This window comes from Candoia aspera, chromosome 1 (assembly GCF_035149785.1).
Source record: "Candoia aspera isolate rCanAsp1 chromosome 1, rCanAsp1.hap2, whole genome shotgun sequence".
NCBI lineage: Eukaryota > Metazoa > Chordata > Lepidosauria > Squamata > Boidae > Candoia > Candoia aspera.
The window spans coordinates 106333230-106350351 of record NC_086153.1 but is presented as its reverse complement, the minus strand read 5'-3'; the positions used below and the strand labels follow the sequence as shown (position 1 = coordinate 106350351).

The 17122-nt window shown below is 38.3% G+C and overlaps 1 protein-coding gene across 1 annotated transcript in view; it reads left to right on the top strand.

The window, feature by feature from the left end:
• QRSL1 (glutaminyl-tRNA amidotransferase subunit QRSL1) overlaps window positions 1-12361 on the top strand; it is a 28146-nt gene extending 15785 nt beyond the window's left edge. The window contains exons 4-11 of the mRNA XM_063311558.1: window positions 451-547; window positions 3123-3299; window positions 5392-5567; window positions 5668-5780; window positions 6484-6676; window positions 9447-9564; window positions 10700-10905; window positions 12015-12361. Coding sequence (XP_063167628.1) covers window positions 451-547; window positions 3123-3299; window positions 5392-5567; window positions 5668-5780; window positions 6484-6676; window positions 9447-9564; window positions 10700-10905; window positions 12015-12226 — 1292 coding nt within the window. The 3' untranslated portion in view covers window positions 12227-12361. The remainder of the gene's footprint in view (window positions 1-450; window positions 548-3122; window positions 3300-5391; window positions 5568-5667; window positions 5781-6483; window positions 6677-9446; window positions 9565-10699; window positions 10906-12014) is intronic.
• Window positions 12362-17122: the final 4761 nt, after the last annotated feature.

Below are 17122 nucleotides of genomic sequence, written 5' to 3'. Positions count from 1 at the left end.
TGCTTGGAAAGACTCCTCCAATTATATTTTTTGTGCCAGACAAAAACTTGCTGCTGTTACGTTGTTGCTGTTACTGCAGGCCTTGTAAGTGTCAGTTGAAATCCAGTGGCATCTGTCTGCTTACGGAATAGCTCCAACCAACAGAACTGAATCCCCTTTCGCAGCCTCTCCCCATCTGTGTTTTGCAGGAAGAAGAGGAGAGGGAGTTTCCATTGCAAAAGCAGAAATGTGCTTGTGTGATGTGGGGTGTAGTCCAAAGTACAGCACTGATTTTATAGTTTGAACTTCTCTCACTACTGCATATCATTATGCACGGCCTTGGGATTTCTTGACTGAAGAGTGATAATCAGCAACACTGTATCAGATTAATAAAATATAGCCACCATGGTAAAACACTTCTAATTATTAAAAGACAGAGTCCTTGTGCAATCCTGTATTTACATTTTTCAGGTTACATCCCCCCATACAATGCAACAGTAGTTCAGAAATTGCTGGATCAAGGAGCTGTGCTGCTTGGAAAAACAAATCTAGATGAATTTGCTATGGGGTAAGTTGAATTAAATAAAATGCAGCTTCGTTCTTCCAAGGCCTTCAGTGTTCATTATTTCTGCTTAGTTGCAAAGTCATAATGATGGCTTAGAAGCTTGCAAGGATCAGACCAGCTCCCCTCGTGCCAGTATTGGGTAGACAGATTCTCACCTTCTCACCTATTAAATAATCATATTGAAAATGTATGTATTTATTTATCATGTGTTAGATTTATATGCTGCCATTGCTCCAGGAGCAACTTACATGGGGATCTCCTTTCATTTTATCCTAAGGACAACAGGCAGGAAAAGTGGATCCCTGGGAGAAATTGACTGGCCACTGTCACCAATATGACAGATTGCAGTGGATTATGAACTTGGGCCTAGGCTCACTACCTAGTTGCCTAAAGAACCTAGTAAGAGACCTGGATCAGGCCAAAGGCATATCTACAAGGGCTGTTGGGCAGTTCTGCAAGTGGTGCTGGGCTTCACTGATGATTAGAGAGGAGGATCCCCTGTGATGAGATGGTCGATGGCTGGTGCGCCAATAAAGCAAGTGAAGTCAGCCATTTCATTGTAAGGTGGGCCAACTGAAAGTGAGGGGAACCTGGAGGGAAGGAGAGGGTTTGAGAGAGGGAAGAGGTGGTGGACTGTTGGACAGGGCACTGGCAGGCCTCATGACAGTCATTTGGCAATTAAGCCAACAAATTATATATCATATTATCTGTTCATACAATGTTATTGTTAAATAAAGTTTTAATGGTTTATAATAATTGGATCTTGTGAGTAAATGAGAATATTTGGAATATAATAATCTTCCACACAGCTAAGAAACTGTTTCCAAGAAGAGCTGATAAGAGAGATGAGTTCCATATGAGAACTTTATGTTTATCGTTTTGGGTGATCGCATGACATTTTAAAGTACATTTACGTAGCTCCAGAAGAAAAGACACAACTTTTAATAGGGCATCTCCTCTGCCGTGATATATGCCATCATCTTCCAGCAGTGCCCCTCTGGATTCTGCGTGGAACAAATAGGCCAAACTTTGCCCAAAAGAATATCAAACACAAATTTGATATCAGGACACAAAGCAAAGACAAAGTTATAGCAGATCACTTTAGCCCCCCAGGATATTTCATTACAGACCTCAAAGTAGCCAACTTGAAAAAAGGAAAGTTTGCCAGCACAATTGATTGTGAGATGGCTGAATCTACCTATATCAAAAGGTTATCTCTGAAGGTCTAACAAACAATGGATTTTTAACACATTACAATTGTTAATTAATAAGCTACTTGTGATCTGTCTCACATAGAAATATCTACATAACCACCTCATCTTTCCCTCCCTTCCCCTCCCCACATTGTCCCGGTTTAAATCACTCTAGCCACCCTCTTGCATCTGATGATGGGTGTAGCTCATGAAAGCTAATGGCCCTTAATAAAATGTATTAGTCTGAAAAGAAGCTACCAGATCCTGACTCTTGACCAAATGAGTCTGATTTGTGAAGCAACAAGTCTGTCTCCTTTTAAGAGGGAAGAGATGTGTCCCTGTCACTTCACTTGCTCAGCTTTGCAGCTCATTCTCAGGGTCCTCTGGTACTTGCTAAAGCTGCCCGGAAACCTCTTCTAGATTTTACACACGCTGCTGCGGCTGAGGGCTTCCTCACAGCCTTCTCCCACAGCAGGAAGGGACATGCTGCGGAAAGACTCCTAAGCTTCTTTGGTAGAATGTGCCTTTGGTTTTTGTGTTGCTGGGGAGGAGGGGGGGCGTTCTCCTCACAGCCTTCTCTAGCAGTACCTCCCAAAACTGGAACAGGCTTCTGCATAGGCACATCAGCTGCACAGAAGCCTCTTTCTGATGTTTGTAAATGCCAGGGGTGAGAGATATGGGAAACCTTGAAATGACACAAGTCACTTCATCAAGCCAATCCCATTGTCTCTGCTTTGAAGAGAACCGTGTTGCCTCCATGGAACAAAACACTTGCTCAGACTTAAGCTGGTTTGCAAAGGTTTAATATTGAATGCAATGTTTGTTTAGGTTAGTGGCCAAAATGTAATAATTATCCAATGAGGGTTCTGTTTTGTGACTGGAAACTATTGTGCTTAGCAGAAAATACAAGAGGTCCAACTGAATAGTTCTATCTTGTGTGTGTTGCAATGATCTGATACACTAAAGGATGTTAATGGTACAGATAAAGCTCCACAAATTTAGATCTATAATACCTTGGCTGGGTTCAAAACATGATTTGTTGAATAAGACATAAGTGGCTGGATTTCAACAAATGTTAAGCCACAAATCATGGTTTACAAGTCACAGTGGCTGGGCTCATACAATAGTCAAGAACTCTATTATGGATTAACAATAGAACTCTGTTATGGATTTTATGAGGTATAAGCAAATTATTTTGAAGGGCTTCCAATTGGTTACATTTGAATGACCCCCTTGATTCTGTACCATCAACATGTGACCACTGACTGAGCTGTATGGTTCTGTTCTAGAGCAGGAGGTTTTAAATATTCTTGAAAGGCAAAAAATGGCTCACTTATTAATTCATAATTAATCCTTAAAATTTCCTTCTGACTTGCTCATCTTAGGTCTGGAAGTACAGATGGGGCATTTGGGCCAGTTCGGAACCCCTGGAGTTACTCAAGACAGTACAGAGAAAAATGTGCACCAACATCCTGTGCTCAACATGAGGATACCAGCTGGCTGATAACTGGAGGAAGCTCTGGTGGCAGTGCTGCTGCGGTATCATCTTTCACATGCTTTGCGTAAGAGGATTTTAGAATGTTGAATTTAGGACATCATAATGGCAGACCTAAACATTTGTTTAGTATCAACAATGCATTATGTTCTGCTCAAGTACTGTTTCAAGTTCTTTCGATTTTTCCTAAGGATCCCCAACCTTTTTTGGCTAATAGACACATTTAGAATTACGAGAGTGTGTAATGGGTACTCTCACAAAATGATTGGTGTGGATGTCCAGTCACATGAGACCCATGTATCCAAAGGCAATAGAAGTCTTGGGCTGTAGTCATCTACTACTGTATTTTCTGTGGAGGCATTGTTGGAAATACAGCTTTTGTTTGATTCTTGTGCTGTGCTTTGCTTTGTGACATGCTGGCTTCCGTTCTCTTTTTCACTAAATTAATCTAAATCAGATGACATCCAGCAGAGAGACTGGTGGGCACCAAGGAACATACTGGTGAGCAAATAGTTAGGGATGCAGAATCTATTCTGAATAGACAGGAGAAAGAGAACACAGCAATGGAATAGGTCCACTCTTATGTCCCAAATACCATCTTAAATTGTATTCTAAATATTTTCTGTTCTCTAAATCTGAGTATTTTATGCTGCTTTGAAAAAAAATATGATCAGAAGAAGAAATAAAAAAAATGCTTTCTTTGAAATGTACTATGGGATCAACAATAACTCCATAGCAAAGCCCCACAAAAATGAGAGGGAATTTTGATTCAGGTTAATCCGTACTATTTCATCCCTTACAGCAAAATATCGTTTTATCTTGAGCTTTGAATAGAATGGTTCATATTCACTTTCTTTAAACATTGTGTTTATTCTAAATTTCCTATCTATGGTGAAATTAATTATCTGTTTTTTAAAGCTAATTTATTTATTTGTATTCCAAATTTCATCACTGCCCATCTCGCACGAAGTGACTCTAATAATGGCATCTAGGTTTGAAGTTTTATCTGGTTCTCATTATTAAGATCTAAGCACACAGTAACTTCTATCTCAACTTCTCTAAATCAGAATGGCTTCAAATTGTTCAATTTTGGCTTGACTGGGTTCACTATATATTATTTCTAAAGAGTTGAGTGTTGCTTTAGAATAATGTTATTCTTATATATAAATGAAATTTAGATAGCCTTTACTGTATGATATATTTGTAGCATACTGTTTTTCTAAACCACTCAGAGCCTTTAATATAGTGGCATTGAGTTGAACCATATTGAGTGATCTGAAAATGAGGAGAGAGTTTTACTACAGAACTGACATAGCCACATTGCTTAATTTCTTCTTGCTAAGTAGCAATTATAGTTAGAAAAGATTGCTTCTGATCTGTCATTTCACAAGGAGGATGCCTTCACTAGGCTAGTTTTCCACCAGACTACAGTTCCCATAAATTTTAACAATTTCTGTAAATCCCAACCAGCATAGCTATAATTTAGACCAAATGATTTATAGTTTACCTTCTTATGCATTATGCTTTTCTTTTAGATTTAGCTGTACAATCTCTTGTTTAAGGTCTGAAAATAATAAAGGGACCACAACAGGGTTACAGTTAGTTCAGTTTTTATTTTTAAGAATGTATTGTATATTTCTAAAATTGTACAAATGAACTGAGATACATAGGAGAATAAGGCCAGATTATAATGAAATTAAAGATAAATTGGATGCAAGCATGCCTCTTCTGATAGCTGAAAGATGAATGGTCCAGTGCATAATCTAAACATTATTTGTTGGACACACACATTTTAAGTGTATCTTGTCTATTTCTGCCTCTGCAGATGGCAGTACCTGGTCAGTCTTGTCGGGTCAGGCATAGTTAGCTCTTGGATAGGAGGCCATCAGCAAGTATCAGAGCAGCATGGTAGGGTGAAAATAATAACTTTTAAAAATCCTAGAAGAAGGTAGTGGTAAAGCACCTATGTACTGTTGCTGAAAAAACTCCATGAAGTCACCAGGAGTTAACTGGAAGGAAATGTAACTGTATGTGTATTTGTTTGTTTGTTTGTTCATTCATTCTAAAACGGCTTTCAGAAAGCAGATATAAAAGGAGGACCTAATGGGATGCAGTTTTGTGTTTGCTCCTGATTCCCATGTTTTGTTGTTCAACTACAGGGCTCTGGGATCTGATTCAGGAGGTTCCACAAGAAATCCAGCCTCCCTCTGCGGCGTTGTCGGTCTGAAGCCCACCTATGGCCTCATTTCCCGCTATGGTCTCATTCCACTTGTGAACTCTATGGATGTCCCAGGCATTTTAACCAGATGTGTTGAGGATGCAGCTGCTGTGTTAGGTACAACAATTACATATTTCCTTAGGCATTTGTCCCAAACTAGTTTAGTTCAGCAGTTCTCTTTTTCCTGTCAACTCACGTGCCATTCTGTTTCTTTCAGGTGTTCTTGGTGGGCATGACCCAAAAGATTCAACCACCGTGCAAGACCCCTTTTGTCAATTTCAGCTACCTAACGTGATAGACATGAAGAATTTTTGCATAGGGGTACCTAAGGTAAACTGGTGTATGATTAGTGAGTCTGTGCTAAAATTAAAATGTGAGCATATCCTGCTATCTCTGATTCATGTTTTCCACCTACCAAAGTAATAAAGCCAGTGTAAAGCTGCATTCTGCACCATCTGAAGCTTCTGGATACGCTTCAGAGGCAGCCCCATGTAGAGCTCATTACAGTAATCTATTCTAGAGGTGACTAGGGACTGAGTAACTGTGAGCAAAGCCACAGTTTAGAAGATATATACTCTTCTAAAGCTTCTTAATCTACACTGGTGCTTATAAAATGTCCTAGAACAAGTTCTTAGCATTGCTTGTCAGTCATTCCATACTTATCATGACAACTGCTATTACTTAACATCATCAATCATTCTTGTTACCTGAGCAAGAGCTATTACCCATCTTAACCCAGCATTTCCCAAAATTAAGTTGACTCTGAGGTAGGCTGCAGCTTAGTATCAGACTCAGGGCCAGACTCAAACACATCTTAGCTGCCCTGTATAGAAAACAGTCCCTAATGCAGAATAAGAAAGAGAGTATCATCCAGAGAGAAATTTCACTCTCAGTCGCATGGAAGAGCTTACATTGTCACCCCATTGTCACTTGAGTATTTTTGACATTTTCAGGTCAGATGAACCCTATGATATGCTGCGGGTTGTGCATGATGATGATGATGATGCTTTCTCCTCCCCCCACTTCTTCCAAGGAATACAATGCACCGGGATTATCTAGTGAAATTCTAGCCATGTGGTCCAAGGCAGCGGACCTCTTTGAGAAAGCTGGGGCTAAAGTGATGGAAGTGAGCCTGCCCCATACCGCCCACTCCATTGTCTGTTACCACGTGTTATGTGCAGCAGACGTAGCTTCTAACATGGCTCGATTTGATGGTCTGGAGTATGGTAAGCCTTCTTTTCATGGAATGTTAAGCTGTCTCTTAAACATTCACATTTACTGTGTTTTCAACCAAAGCCTATGTACTGTAGTAAAAATCTTGGTAGCAAGGGATCATATATTATACAGAATGTTGTTTCTTCAATTGACAATTCATTTAGCAACATCAGGCCCTATAAAATATGACTTCTAGGTCATGCCTTCATTTGCAACATTCTTTCTTCTAATAACTTGTTCATCTGCCTAATCCTAAGGAAGCTTGCCAGGTACAGCGATGTGACAGTGGTTGCATTCACACAATGTATAAGCCCTAAACCATTATTTATAAACAAAAATAGCCAGTTACACACAACACAGTAAACCAAAGTCAAATCAATCTTATCATGGCTTAGTGTAGTATATGAGAGTCAGTTTGGTCTGGTGATTAAAGGACTATGAGTGGAGAATCTGAGTTCTAGTCCTTCCTTTGGCCTACCAGCAGGGTGGCCTTGGGCCAGTCACTCTTTCTTACCCCTAGAAAGAAGCCAATGGCAAACCATGCCATGTAGTTGCCAGGAGTCAAGTACAACCCCGCCCCCAAAACTCTGTGCGAACCAGGTGAGAGAGAAAGCTGTCTTGTCACAATGTACATAATGCCAGTACACATGATGCTTTTACTAAAATCCAGTGCTGACAAGCAGTTAACCTGCTTTGCCAGCACTGAGAATAACTGAAGAACTGAAAGTGTCTTTGTAAGTCTTGTGTTACACTTTTTGAAAGAGGAGCACATTTTCCTGCAAAAATTTAGTAGTAATACTTGATTAGGTCTTCCCTAGTTCACCCAACTTGATCCATTCTGTCATGTGCAAAAGATAGTCATGAAATGCCTTTCGTGGAAATTCGAAGGTGTGGTTGAGTCAACAGTGAATACAATCAGATCTTGGCTGATAATGCAGGAAAGTTAAACACTCAAGAGTAAGGCACATCTCCTTACTGAATCTGCCTCCGTACTGAAGTCTGAGATAGCAGCAAGAAGGATGGATTTAACATTTTATAAATGTGAGTAATGTTCTGAGATAGAGGCAGATCCCATTCCAGGAAGCTGTACTATCTCTTTTTGTTTGAGAGGGCCTGATACAAAAATGATTCTGGCCTCAGAAGTTAGGAGAAAAATAGTACCAGGACACAATAGGATTAGAGAAGAAATGCTCTACAGTAACCTTTCTTGGACTATCTCACTTAGGCATAAAAATAGGAAATATTTAGAGCTGGGCTAATAATCTAGTTAGGCCCCACTAACTCAAGATGTATCAACTGTAGAAAGCTGCAACAGTAGACCATTCTGCACTGAAATTCAAACCCAAAATATGTTTAAATTCATCAACCCACATGAAAGAAGTGTTTGGGCTTTTTATATACACCTGTTTGTGAATCATACCACATAGCATGAGGATAATTAAATATATAAGGATCCACTAATAACTTCTAGGGAAATGCACAAGAGTGTTATCAGGAGTGACCCAACCCTGAACCAACGATTAAATAAATGTTTAATTATAGAAAACCAAGTCTGTGCCAAAGTCTTTTTAGAACAAGAAAAGTCTCTCATAGAATTCAGTTGAGGCTTGATGAATGGTCGCAATTTCTTTATTATGTTCTTGGAAGCATGTTTTGTTTTGAGGGAAATGTCTCACTCGTGTCCTTTGATTGCAACAAAAAGTACATACACTATTCAACTCAACTGTGATCCTGTACTCAAGGCTAACTGATGAGGGAATACAGTGTTACTGAAGCAACTTTGCAACTTCTGGATCAAAGACAATCATTCCTGCTTGATAACATTTTCCCTTGTGCTTATTAAGTTCTCTGAGCACTGAAATACTGTCAATTCAACACCTTGACCATCAGATTCCTATTCCCACCATTTGACTGAAGAGAGGAATGAGAAAGCTAGGAAATATTGTTTGAATTCAAAATATATATTTCAGTTTATAAAACACTGCATTGCACAATTAAGGTTACAAAGCCACTGTTTGCTTGATGCTCTATGTGCTAAGTTTTGACATACTTTATTCTAAATGTTTACAAAATGGCACAGTGATTGTCGTCTGATAAAATATGGAGTCCTAGTATACTTAGAGCTCTTTTACGCTTTTTATGGGTTCTATATTGAATTATTTGAGAAGTTTTCATAATTTGCATTATTGAACAGGGATATGGAAACTAAAATTAATTTGATGATCACATTTGGATTAAACCAAGATATGATTAAGCCTACTTCTTGTTCATTTATTTCACATTTCTTTTTGTCTATGTGGAAAAACAAAGTAGGAACCAACGTTTTGGACAAGCCTTGATTTCAAATCATGGTTTAAAGTTGGCATATGAATCATGGCTTGTTTCAATATATTAACTATAGCTTTCCAGATAAGGTATAAATGGGAACTACACTTAATTTCAAGAACCAGGAAAAAGAAACAGACATAAAAATTTTACAGTCTAGATGTCTTTGGGAGAGGATTTCAGTCTCTTTGTACCATCCTTTCTGTGCTAGAAATGTTTGGTAAAGGATGTTCAGTTCAGCCTTTCTAAATGTTATGTCAGGTGGCAGCCATTAAAACCCATATGAAATGTTTAGCTTTTGGGTTGATGAGTAAATGAAGTATAAGAGGTTTAGCAGCAGTAACAGGTCAGCATTTGATCGCCTTTTATGCTGGATGGCATCATATAGTTTAATCATGCAATAGCTTTGGATGGTTTGGGGATGCATTTGTCAGCTGCTAATCGCTTCTCATTTAGGACATTGCAGCAGTGCTGACCAGTCCACAGAAGCCCTGATTGCAGCCACACGCCGGGAAGGTCTTAATGATGTTGTGAGGGGAAGAATTCTATCAGGGAACTACTTCTTGCTAAAACAGTAAGTTCAGCACATTTTAAAGCTCAAACTTACAAAGCCAGTGTTTTATTTGTTGTTCAGTTAAGGGAGAAATTACTCATGGTGGCCAGATTTGTTCATCTTGTTTAAAGCAATATTATCATTGCTGATTTGGCTTTAGAAGTAATATATGGCAAAACGCTTATATCCTAAAATTCTGCTTAATCCAGTAGGTCACTTGGCTTTTTTCTTCCCTTTTTCCTCTTTGATAAGAATTAATTTTATTTGCTAAGGGAACTCCAACATGTATAAATGCAGACTTGCTTATTAAATCCTTCCCTTGCAGCCCCATTAAGATGACTTAATACAAGGAACTTTTGGTTGAACTAAAATTTCTATCCAAAAATTTATTTTTTATCTTTAAAGCAGAGACACATGTAGCTCCTAATCCCCAAAGTCCACCCATTCTTTTAATAAAGACCTTGCAGCCCTCCAGCTGTTACTAAACTATAATTTCCAGCATCACTAGTAAGCAGAGGCAATCATGACCATTGCTGGGAGCTGAGGTTCAGTAACATGTTCTTTTTCATGCATAGGGCTCAGCTGCATAGATGTGTGATGCCAGATGGTTAGAGATGGCCTGATAGTGATATAAATCATCTAATAGTCCAAGATGTGGGGACGTCCTGATAGTTAGGAATTTGGAGAACTGCAATATGAAAGCGTCTAGGGGGCAACGGTATGGAAAAGGTCCAGAAGTTGAAGGAGAAAAAGACTGCTAGCTGGAAAATAGAGTATATGTGGCAGCACAGCTGAGAGAAACATGTGCTACATATTAAGGTTCAGAACTATATATCAAGGTACAGTAAAATATTACTTACCTCCGCAGTTGATGCATGGTTGAATTCTGAGTGCTTGCTACAGTATTTTATGTCTATCTTTAGCAATAAACTTCACTGCTCAGGCTGTACGTTAAAAGGAATACTGCCCTATTGACAAGTTGAGGCCAGCGGAACAATGTGTTGACTCATGATTTTGTTTTAGTAATAGTTTCAGAAAAACTAATATCTTGCTTCAATTTATAGCCACCCACCAATTGCCTAGTTAGCTGGAAAACTAGAATAATGACTCACTTTACATTTCCATTTCTTATGGGACTTCCTTTCCCTACCCTTAGGAATTATGACAATTATTTCATCAAAGCTCAGAAAGTGAGAAGACTCATAGCCACTGACTTTGCAAAAGTCTTCCGTTCTGGTGTGGATATTCTGCTCACCCCAACTACCTTGAACCAGGCTATGTCATATCAAGAATTCATCAAGGAAGATAACAGGACTCGCAGTGCACAGGATGATATCTTCACTCAGGCTGCCAACATGGCTGGTAAAAAATGTGGAAGTTTATAACACACATTATAAACATAATTTTAACAATTTTAGGTAGCAATTGTCTTTATGCAAGACTATGGAAGCTTCCAACCTTCAGGAAAATCTGGTCCTTTAAAAAAATATATTCACTATAGAGTTTTCCATCATGACGTTGTAAATGGTGACACAGTAGATGCAATTAACCTTGGCCTACTTGATATTGCTATCTTCCATTTGTAAAAGGCCCAAAAGCTGTTCAAAGCATTGCCAATTGGCATGCCATCCAAGCTTAAGTATATCCCTGTATTAGGTCAACTGAAAGTTTGCAAAATAATGTTTGATTGTCTGATTTTTCAAATAATCTTGATCAAGCAAAACAATTAAAAATCCAAAACAAGAGGAAGGGAGAAAATATGTAGTGATGTTTATGCCATGAGGAGTTTTAGAGGGATATGTGGATTGTATCAAGAACAACAGTGGTGTTTGGTTGCACCAATACTCTTCCAAAACTTGATCTACATATGATTGTGTCTTTGAGTATCCATATGTAAACACATTGTCTAAAATAGCAGGTATGGGCAAATAGGTAAGTGATTGGTTTAAGCTGAATTTACCCATTTACTAAATGGGTAATTTGTTCTGCTGAAACAAAAACCAAACATTTTCAAGTGATTTTCTATGTTAGTTTATCCAAACAGGATCATGAATGAGAAATTACATTCAGTATATTTGGAACTCTCTTCTAAGAGGTATAATTATGAAAGGTTAGGAAGGGCATTTGAACTTTTGGATGACGAAACCTTGCTCATGCCCCAGTAAGGGACAATTTAGGTCAACCATCCATATTCATTCTAAGGTACTGGAGATCTGGAGTTAAATCATTATAAGATCTAACCTTTATGAGTGGTTATCAATGCCTGTAAAAGAAAAGGAATGTTTTAAGAAGGAAGGAAGGTTGTTTTTTTAAAAATGTGGTTAGTTAATTATAGTTTGAGAAACTACAAAGCTAGATTAAATATTTGCCTTCAGAGAGAGATACAGAGAAACAGAAGCTTTTGCTTTGGTTTTACGTTTGTACTGTATGTCCTATCAAACAAGACAAAGAAAGGTTTGTTTGTCTTTCAGGGCTGCCAGCTGTGAGTATTCCTGCGGCCCTCTCAGGAGAAGGCTTACCAATTGGATTGCAGTTTATTGGGCGTGCTTTCCATGAGCTGCAGCTTCTCACCGTAGCCAGATGGTTTGAAAAACAAGTGCAGTTCCCTGTCCTAGATCTAGAAGGAATCATGGATCCTCTTGATTCTGTGTCTCACCAGGAGAAGTCAGCATTTTTTTCATGAACTATGTTGGGAAGCTTTATTATTTATACGATAAGAAGGATTTAGGAAAAGACAAAGTTCCGGGTATCAAAGCTTTCAATGTACTATTTTTATAAATGAAACTCTTCTTATTAAAGACTAAAATACAAAGTTAAATTATCTAGATTATTTATTGGGCAATCACACTGTTTTCAAGTTTGGAGTTGATAATTTATAAATCACTGTTAAATAGAAGGCTAGTAGACGTTTACAATACTGTAGTAAAATTTCACAGGTAATTGTTAATATGGGTGAAAAAGATTGACATTCTGTTTATTGCTCAAAAGTGCTAGGCAGATGGGCATCATGTCTGGGCAAAACTTGGATTCTTAATTTAAAAAGCTATCACTGCAAGCAAGATTTAAAGAGGGATATGAGTACGATTATTAGGTCTGCCTCAGTGTTCACTGCCTTTTCATCCTTCTGGCTGAACTTCAGGTAAGTAGGTGTCTTGCTGATTTTTTGATGAAGGGAAGAGGCTTGCCTCTATGATCTTCAATTCACTGAGTTAGAACAGTGTTTCTTAACCTTGGCAACTTTAAGATTCCAACATGGACTCTGTTTTTTGTAATCTGATTTGTCTTTCAAACCCATATTTGTCAGCTTTGGCCTAATATAATATAATCATTATAATCGTAGGGGCCTGCAAATATATATTCTTCAGAGAAGATGCTTAATTCTACACATGGACAGGGCAAGTAATTAGAACATACTGAAACTGTGTTTTACTTCCTTTTTGAAAATGAACTGCTTTGACTGCTAGTCTCAGTGCAGAAAGGACAAATAACATTTATATAAAGCACAAATAAGGGAAAGCTTTATGTTTTCAGAATTTGGACTGAGACCCCTCCTCCCACCCATTGCGCTGTGCCATGTTCCCAGGATGCCATTCCTCTTGGGGGATTTAAGCAGCGGGGCCAATTAACCTCCAGCTCCAGCAGAAACATCGCAGAGATAGTATGCAGTTTGTCCTCTGGAGTTGTGAGGCTGGTGATCTCCACCTGTGGTGTTGCAAGCCAGGAGTGAAGATAATTTACAATGTTCCTGGCAGATCTCTGTTCCCCAGGGATATCCAGCAAAAAATAATTACTGTAGCAGCCATCAGACTGGCTGAAATTCCTTCCCGTGAGGCAAAGATGGGGTGATGGGTCCAAGGGGAAAGGAAGAGTGAACCAACAAAGAGGTCAGCTCTCTCCTGCTGCTGCAGACAGACAGACAGATGATCGATAGACCTTGCTCTCTTTTGTTCTACAGTCTTTACCCCATTCCAAAATGAACTTTCTCCCTTGTAAAATTACACTTTATAGGCCAGTTTTGCTGCATTCCATCTTGGAAAAGTGGCATAAAAGAAAACTAAAATATCTTCTGTAGGAAAAAAGCCCATAAGCTTGACCTAGGGGTTCATCCACCACATTCCCCGGAATCCTCTGTGGTTTATAGATTCTCCATGACAGATAGACAGTGGCTATTCAGCAGGGAAAGTGAATTGTTTCTGAAACACCAAACACATCACCTCCTTCAACTGATCTATTTTCAAAGTTACATCCTTTGGATGCTCCCTTTTGGCTGGATTCACACATAATAAAGCATAGGTTGTTTTGATCGTTGCTTACTGAATAATCCATGAAGGTGGGGTTCGTACAACACACCAAGCCCAAATCAGACTATGGCTTAGCACAGTTTTTGAACCTAATCATTAGTTTGAAATATATTACTGCAGATTTTTAAAAATACTCATTAGTGGGAACGTTGCAGGCTTTCCATCTGTTTAAAGCAACCTCATGTCAAAATGTTCCTTATCTCTCTCTCTTTTTAATTAAAAAGCAGCTTCCTGTTTTTCCATTTAAACTGGACAGATTATTTAAAATAATTCTTATCATTATACTCAGCAAGCTGCAAAAACTTTTTTTAAACAAATATTGTTAGCTATATGCTGCAGCCGGGATTAATGATGGGAAGACATCTTTAATTTTTAAGGGGGTGTTGAAGAAAGACTGTCTCAGCCATTGTCAGGATGTCTAGACTTCAAAATTGATTCGTAGTGATTCATAGAGTTTCTTCCAGTTCTGTGAATGGGGGTCCCTGGAAAAGAGGGTTTGGAACCTGTGCAACCCTCGCTCATATCAAAAGACAAGCCTATCAAGCAGCCTTCCCATCTTTAATCTATCTGATTTTCAACAACAAAAAAATATTTGTACCTTTTGGATGCCCTGCACAAGGGAGGATAAGGGTGATCTATTTGCATTTGGCGAATATAGAATTTCAATAAAAGGAAACCGAGTATAATGCTGCATCTGCCCTCCTCCCATTTCATCTCTTTTTCTCAAATGAGGAGAGTTTTTAATCCCCTCTCTGGCCCCAGGCTCAATCACCCAAGGCCATGAATGGGGAAGCCTTTTTTAAAATGGCTGTTGCTGCTGTAAATGTATTTCTGTCTGGGAATCAAGATTTAAGAATCAGTAACCATAGCAATCAACAAGCTTATCTCACTGAAGTGTACAGCCAGCCCTTTCTCTTACCACCTTGGCAAGCTATTCATTAAACCATCACCTGTGGGTTCTTCCGTGCAAACTCATTATGCAAATGCCACGTTTCCGTGCTGGCTCACATTTACACTAGAAAGGTGCTAATGAATTATCATGATGCTGCAGCCATTTCAGGACATAACATGTTAAGGAAGAGAGACTGGGAGAAATCAGACTTTCAAACATTCCTTCTCACAGTAGAACATATAATTTTTATTATTACTATTAGTATTGCAATTTTTAAATAAAACAATGGTTTAAATTGTGTCACAGTGGCTTTGGCTTTGTGGTATAGTTAGTCATTTTGTAAGACTCACTGCTACACAGTTGTCAGATGCCAAGAAAGAAAAGAAAATGAAAAAGGTATTGACTATTCTGCATTTTTAGATTCTTTAGTTTTGGATGTGTTGGTTTGATTTGGTAAACAGGCCTAAAAGGCTTCTCATACTGAGTATGTTTATTATCATGTAGAGAAGTGCCTAAAGTGCAATAGGCAAAATCAGCCATTCCCATGTTGATGTCCCTTCTGTACGTTGGATGTTCACGGTTCAGAAGCCCAATCCATCAGGTTGGCACCAGAGTAGAACAGGCGACTGTAGACAATTAATATCTGTATATGATAACTGCAGCAAGGCTACTATATGCCCAAAGATGGACAAATGCAGAAGTACCCACAATGGAGGCATGGATTGTGAAGATGGCAGGACTTGCAGAGATGGCAAAATTGACCTGTTTGATTAGGGACAAAACAAAAAGTACTTTTATAAAAGACTGGAAACCTTTTATGGACTTTTTGCTGAAGATGGATAAAAATGGACTGGTGATTTTGAGATTTGCGGATTAAAAGGGGTTGAATATGGGAAGAACAGAACTATATAATGTAGTTCTAAAGGGGGAGAAATGATCAAAGTTTGTAACTGCTCTAAAGAAAATCAGAAGCTGCTGCTTTAATTTATCTTTTTCTTTTTTCTTTTTCTCTCTCTCTCTGTTTCTAGCACTTTTTCTTTAATCCTTAATATTTTTTCTATTTTTCTTTTATACATTGGTTCTTTTTTATCTTTTAATTATGCAAAAATTCTTTTTTAAAAAAGATAATAAATATCCAAATCCCAGCTCATCAACTCAGTTTAGGTCAACCTTCCCCAACAAAACTCTTGTTTTGGAAGTTCAGTTTTTACCCAAAGTGGCCAAACGATATTTATGAACGTGGTACAAGTGCTGTCAGAAAGTGGCTGGTACAGGAAGATTATCATTTATTGACTGAATTCATAAAAAAAATATGATTAGGAACACTTAGTGCTTAGTAAATCTGTTTGGTTAAAACAATAATATTTAACCGTAAACAAAGCTTGAGATGTACAGATTAAAAAGATCATCTTTTAACCTTGACCTGAAAAGAAACTGCATAGTTCACTATGGCCTTAAGAACTATGACTTACTGGCTCAGACCAAATGTCCAGATAATCCAGGGCTCAGTCTTCCATAGTGGACATCGTTATAACACATGTTTTTCAAAACAAAAGCATTCAATGAGTATTGGTACTAAAAATATGGTCACAATCACAGTCAAACAATTTTTCTGGAAGGTGTCATCCAATAATTTCCAAGCAAAGGGAAGATCATTAGAATGTTTACTGCCTGGGATTGTGAGGTTTGTCCTTTTTTCTGAAACATTTTCCTCTGTTGCCTCTTTCTCCATCCCCTTTGAGTTACTTTTGATAAGATCTGAACCAGTTGGTGCCAACCTAACAATCTGCTTTGATCCAGGATACCGTTTGGCAGAGTATTACTCACTGGCCTCAGTTTTTATGCAAAGGAGATCACAATCCCCCAGGGTGTAGAACAGGTTCTTCAAGCTGAAGGGTCCCAGGTTCTTTTCAGAATGAAAAGGAGTACATCTTTTCATCCTATGGTAGAAAAAAAAATGCCCCAGAATTATAGAAATGGGATGTTGAAGTTGATTTAACCAGATGCCTTGGCCGATCTGCAATATGATCAGATAAATTCTCTCTATACATGTAAATTGCCTTCTCTCTCTCTCTCTCTCTCTCTCTTTCTCTTTCTTTTTTTCTCTTTCACCCTGAAGAGATAAAAAGAAATTTTTAAAAATGGATCTAAAGCTCATTGGCAAACACACCAGGAACAAAGTCACAATTTTGCTCTATTGACAGTCAACCAAATCATTCTTTTCACATCCAGTGACTTAGGTTTTTTTTTTTTAAATATTCTTCATTAGCTTTAAGAGGCCTAGAAATCCAGTCTCCATAAAAATGATAATAATAGCTTTCCCCTCCCTCCTGGGGTCAAAGTACTCTGCAATTCTACTCTCCCTTTTCAAATATTTCTGGTTGCT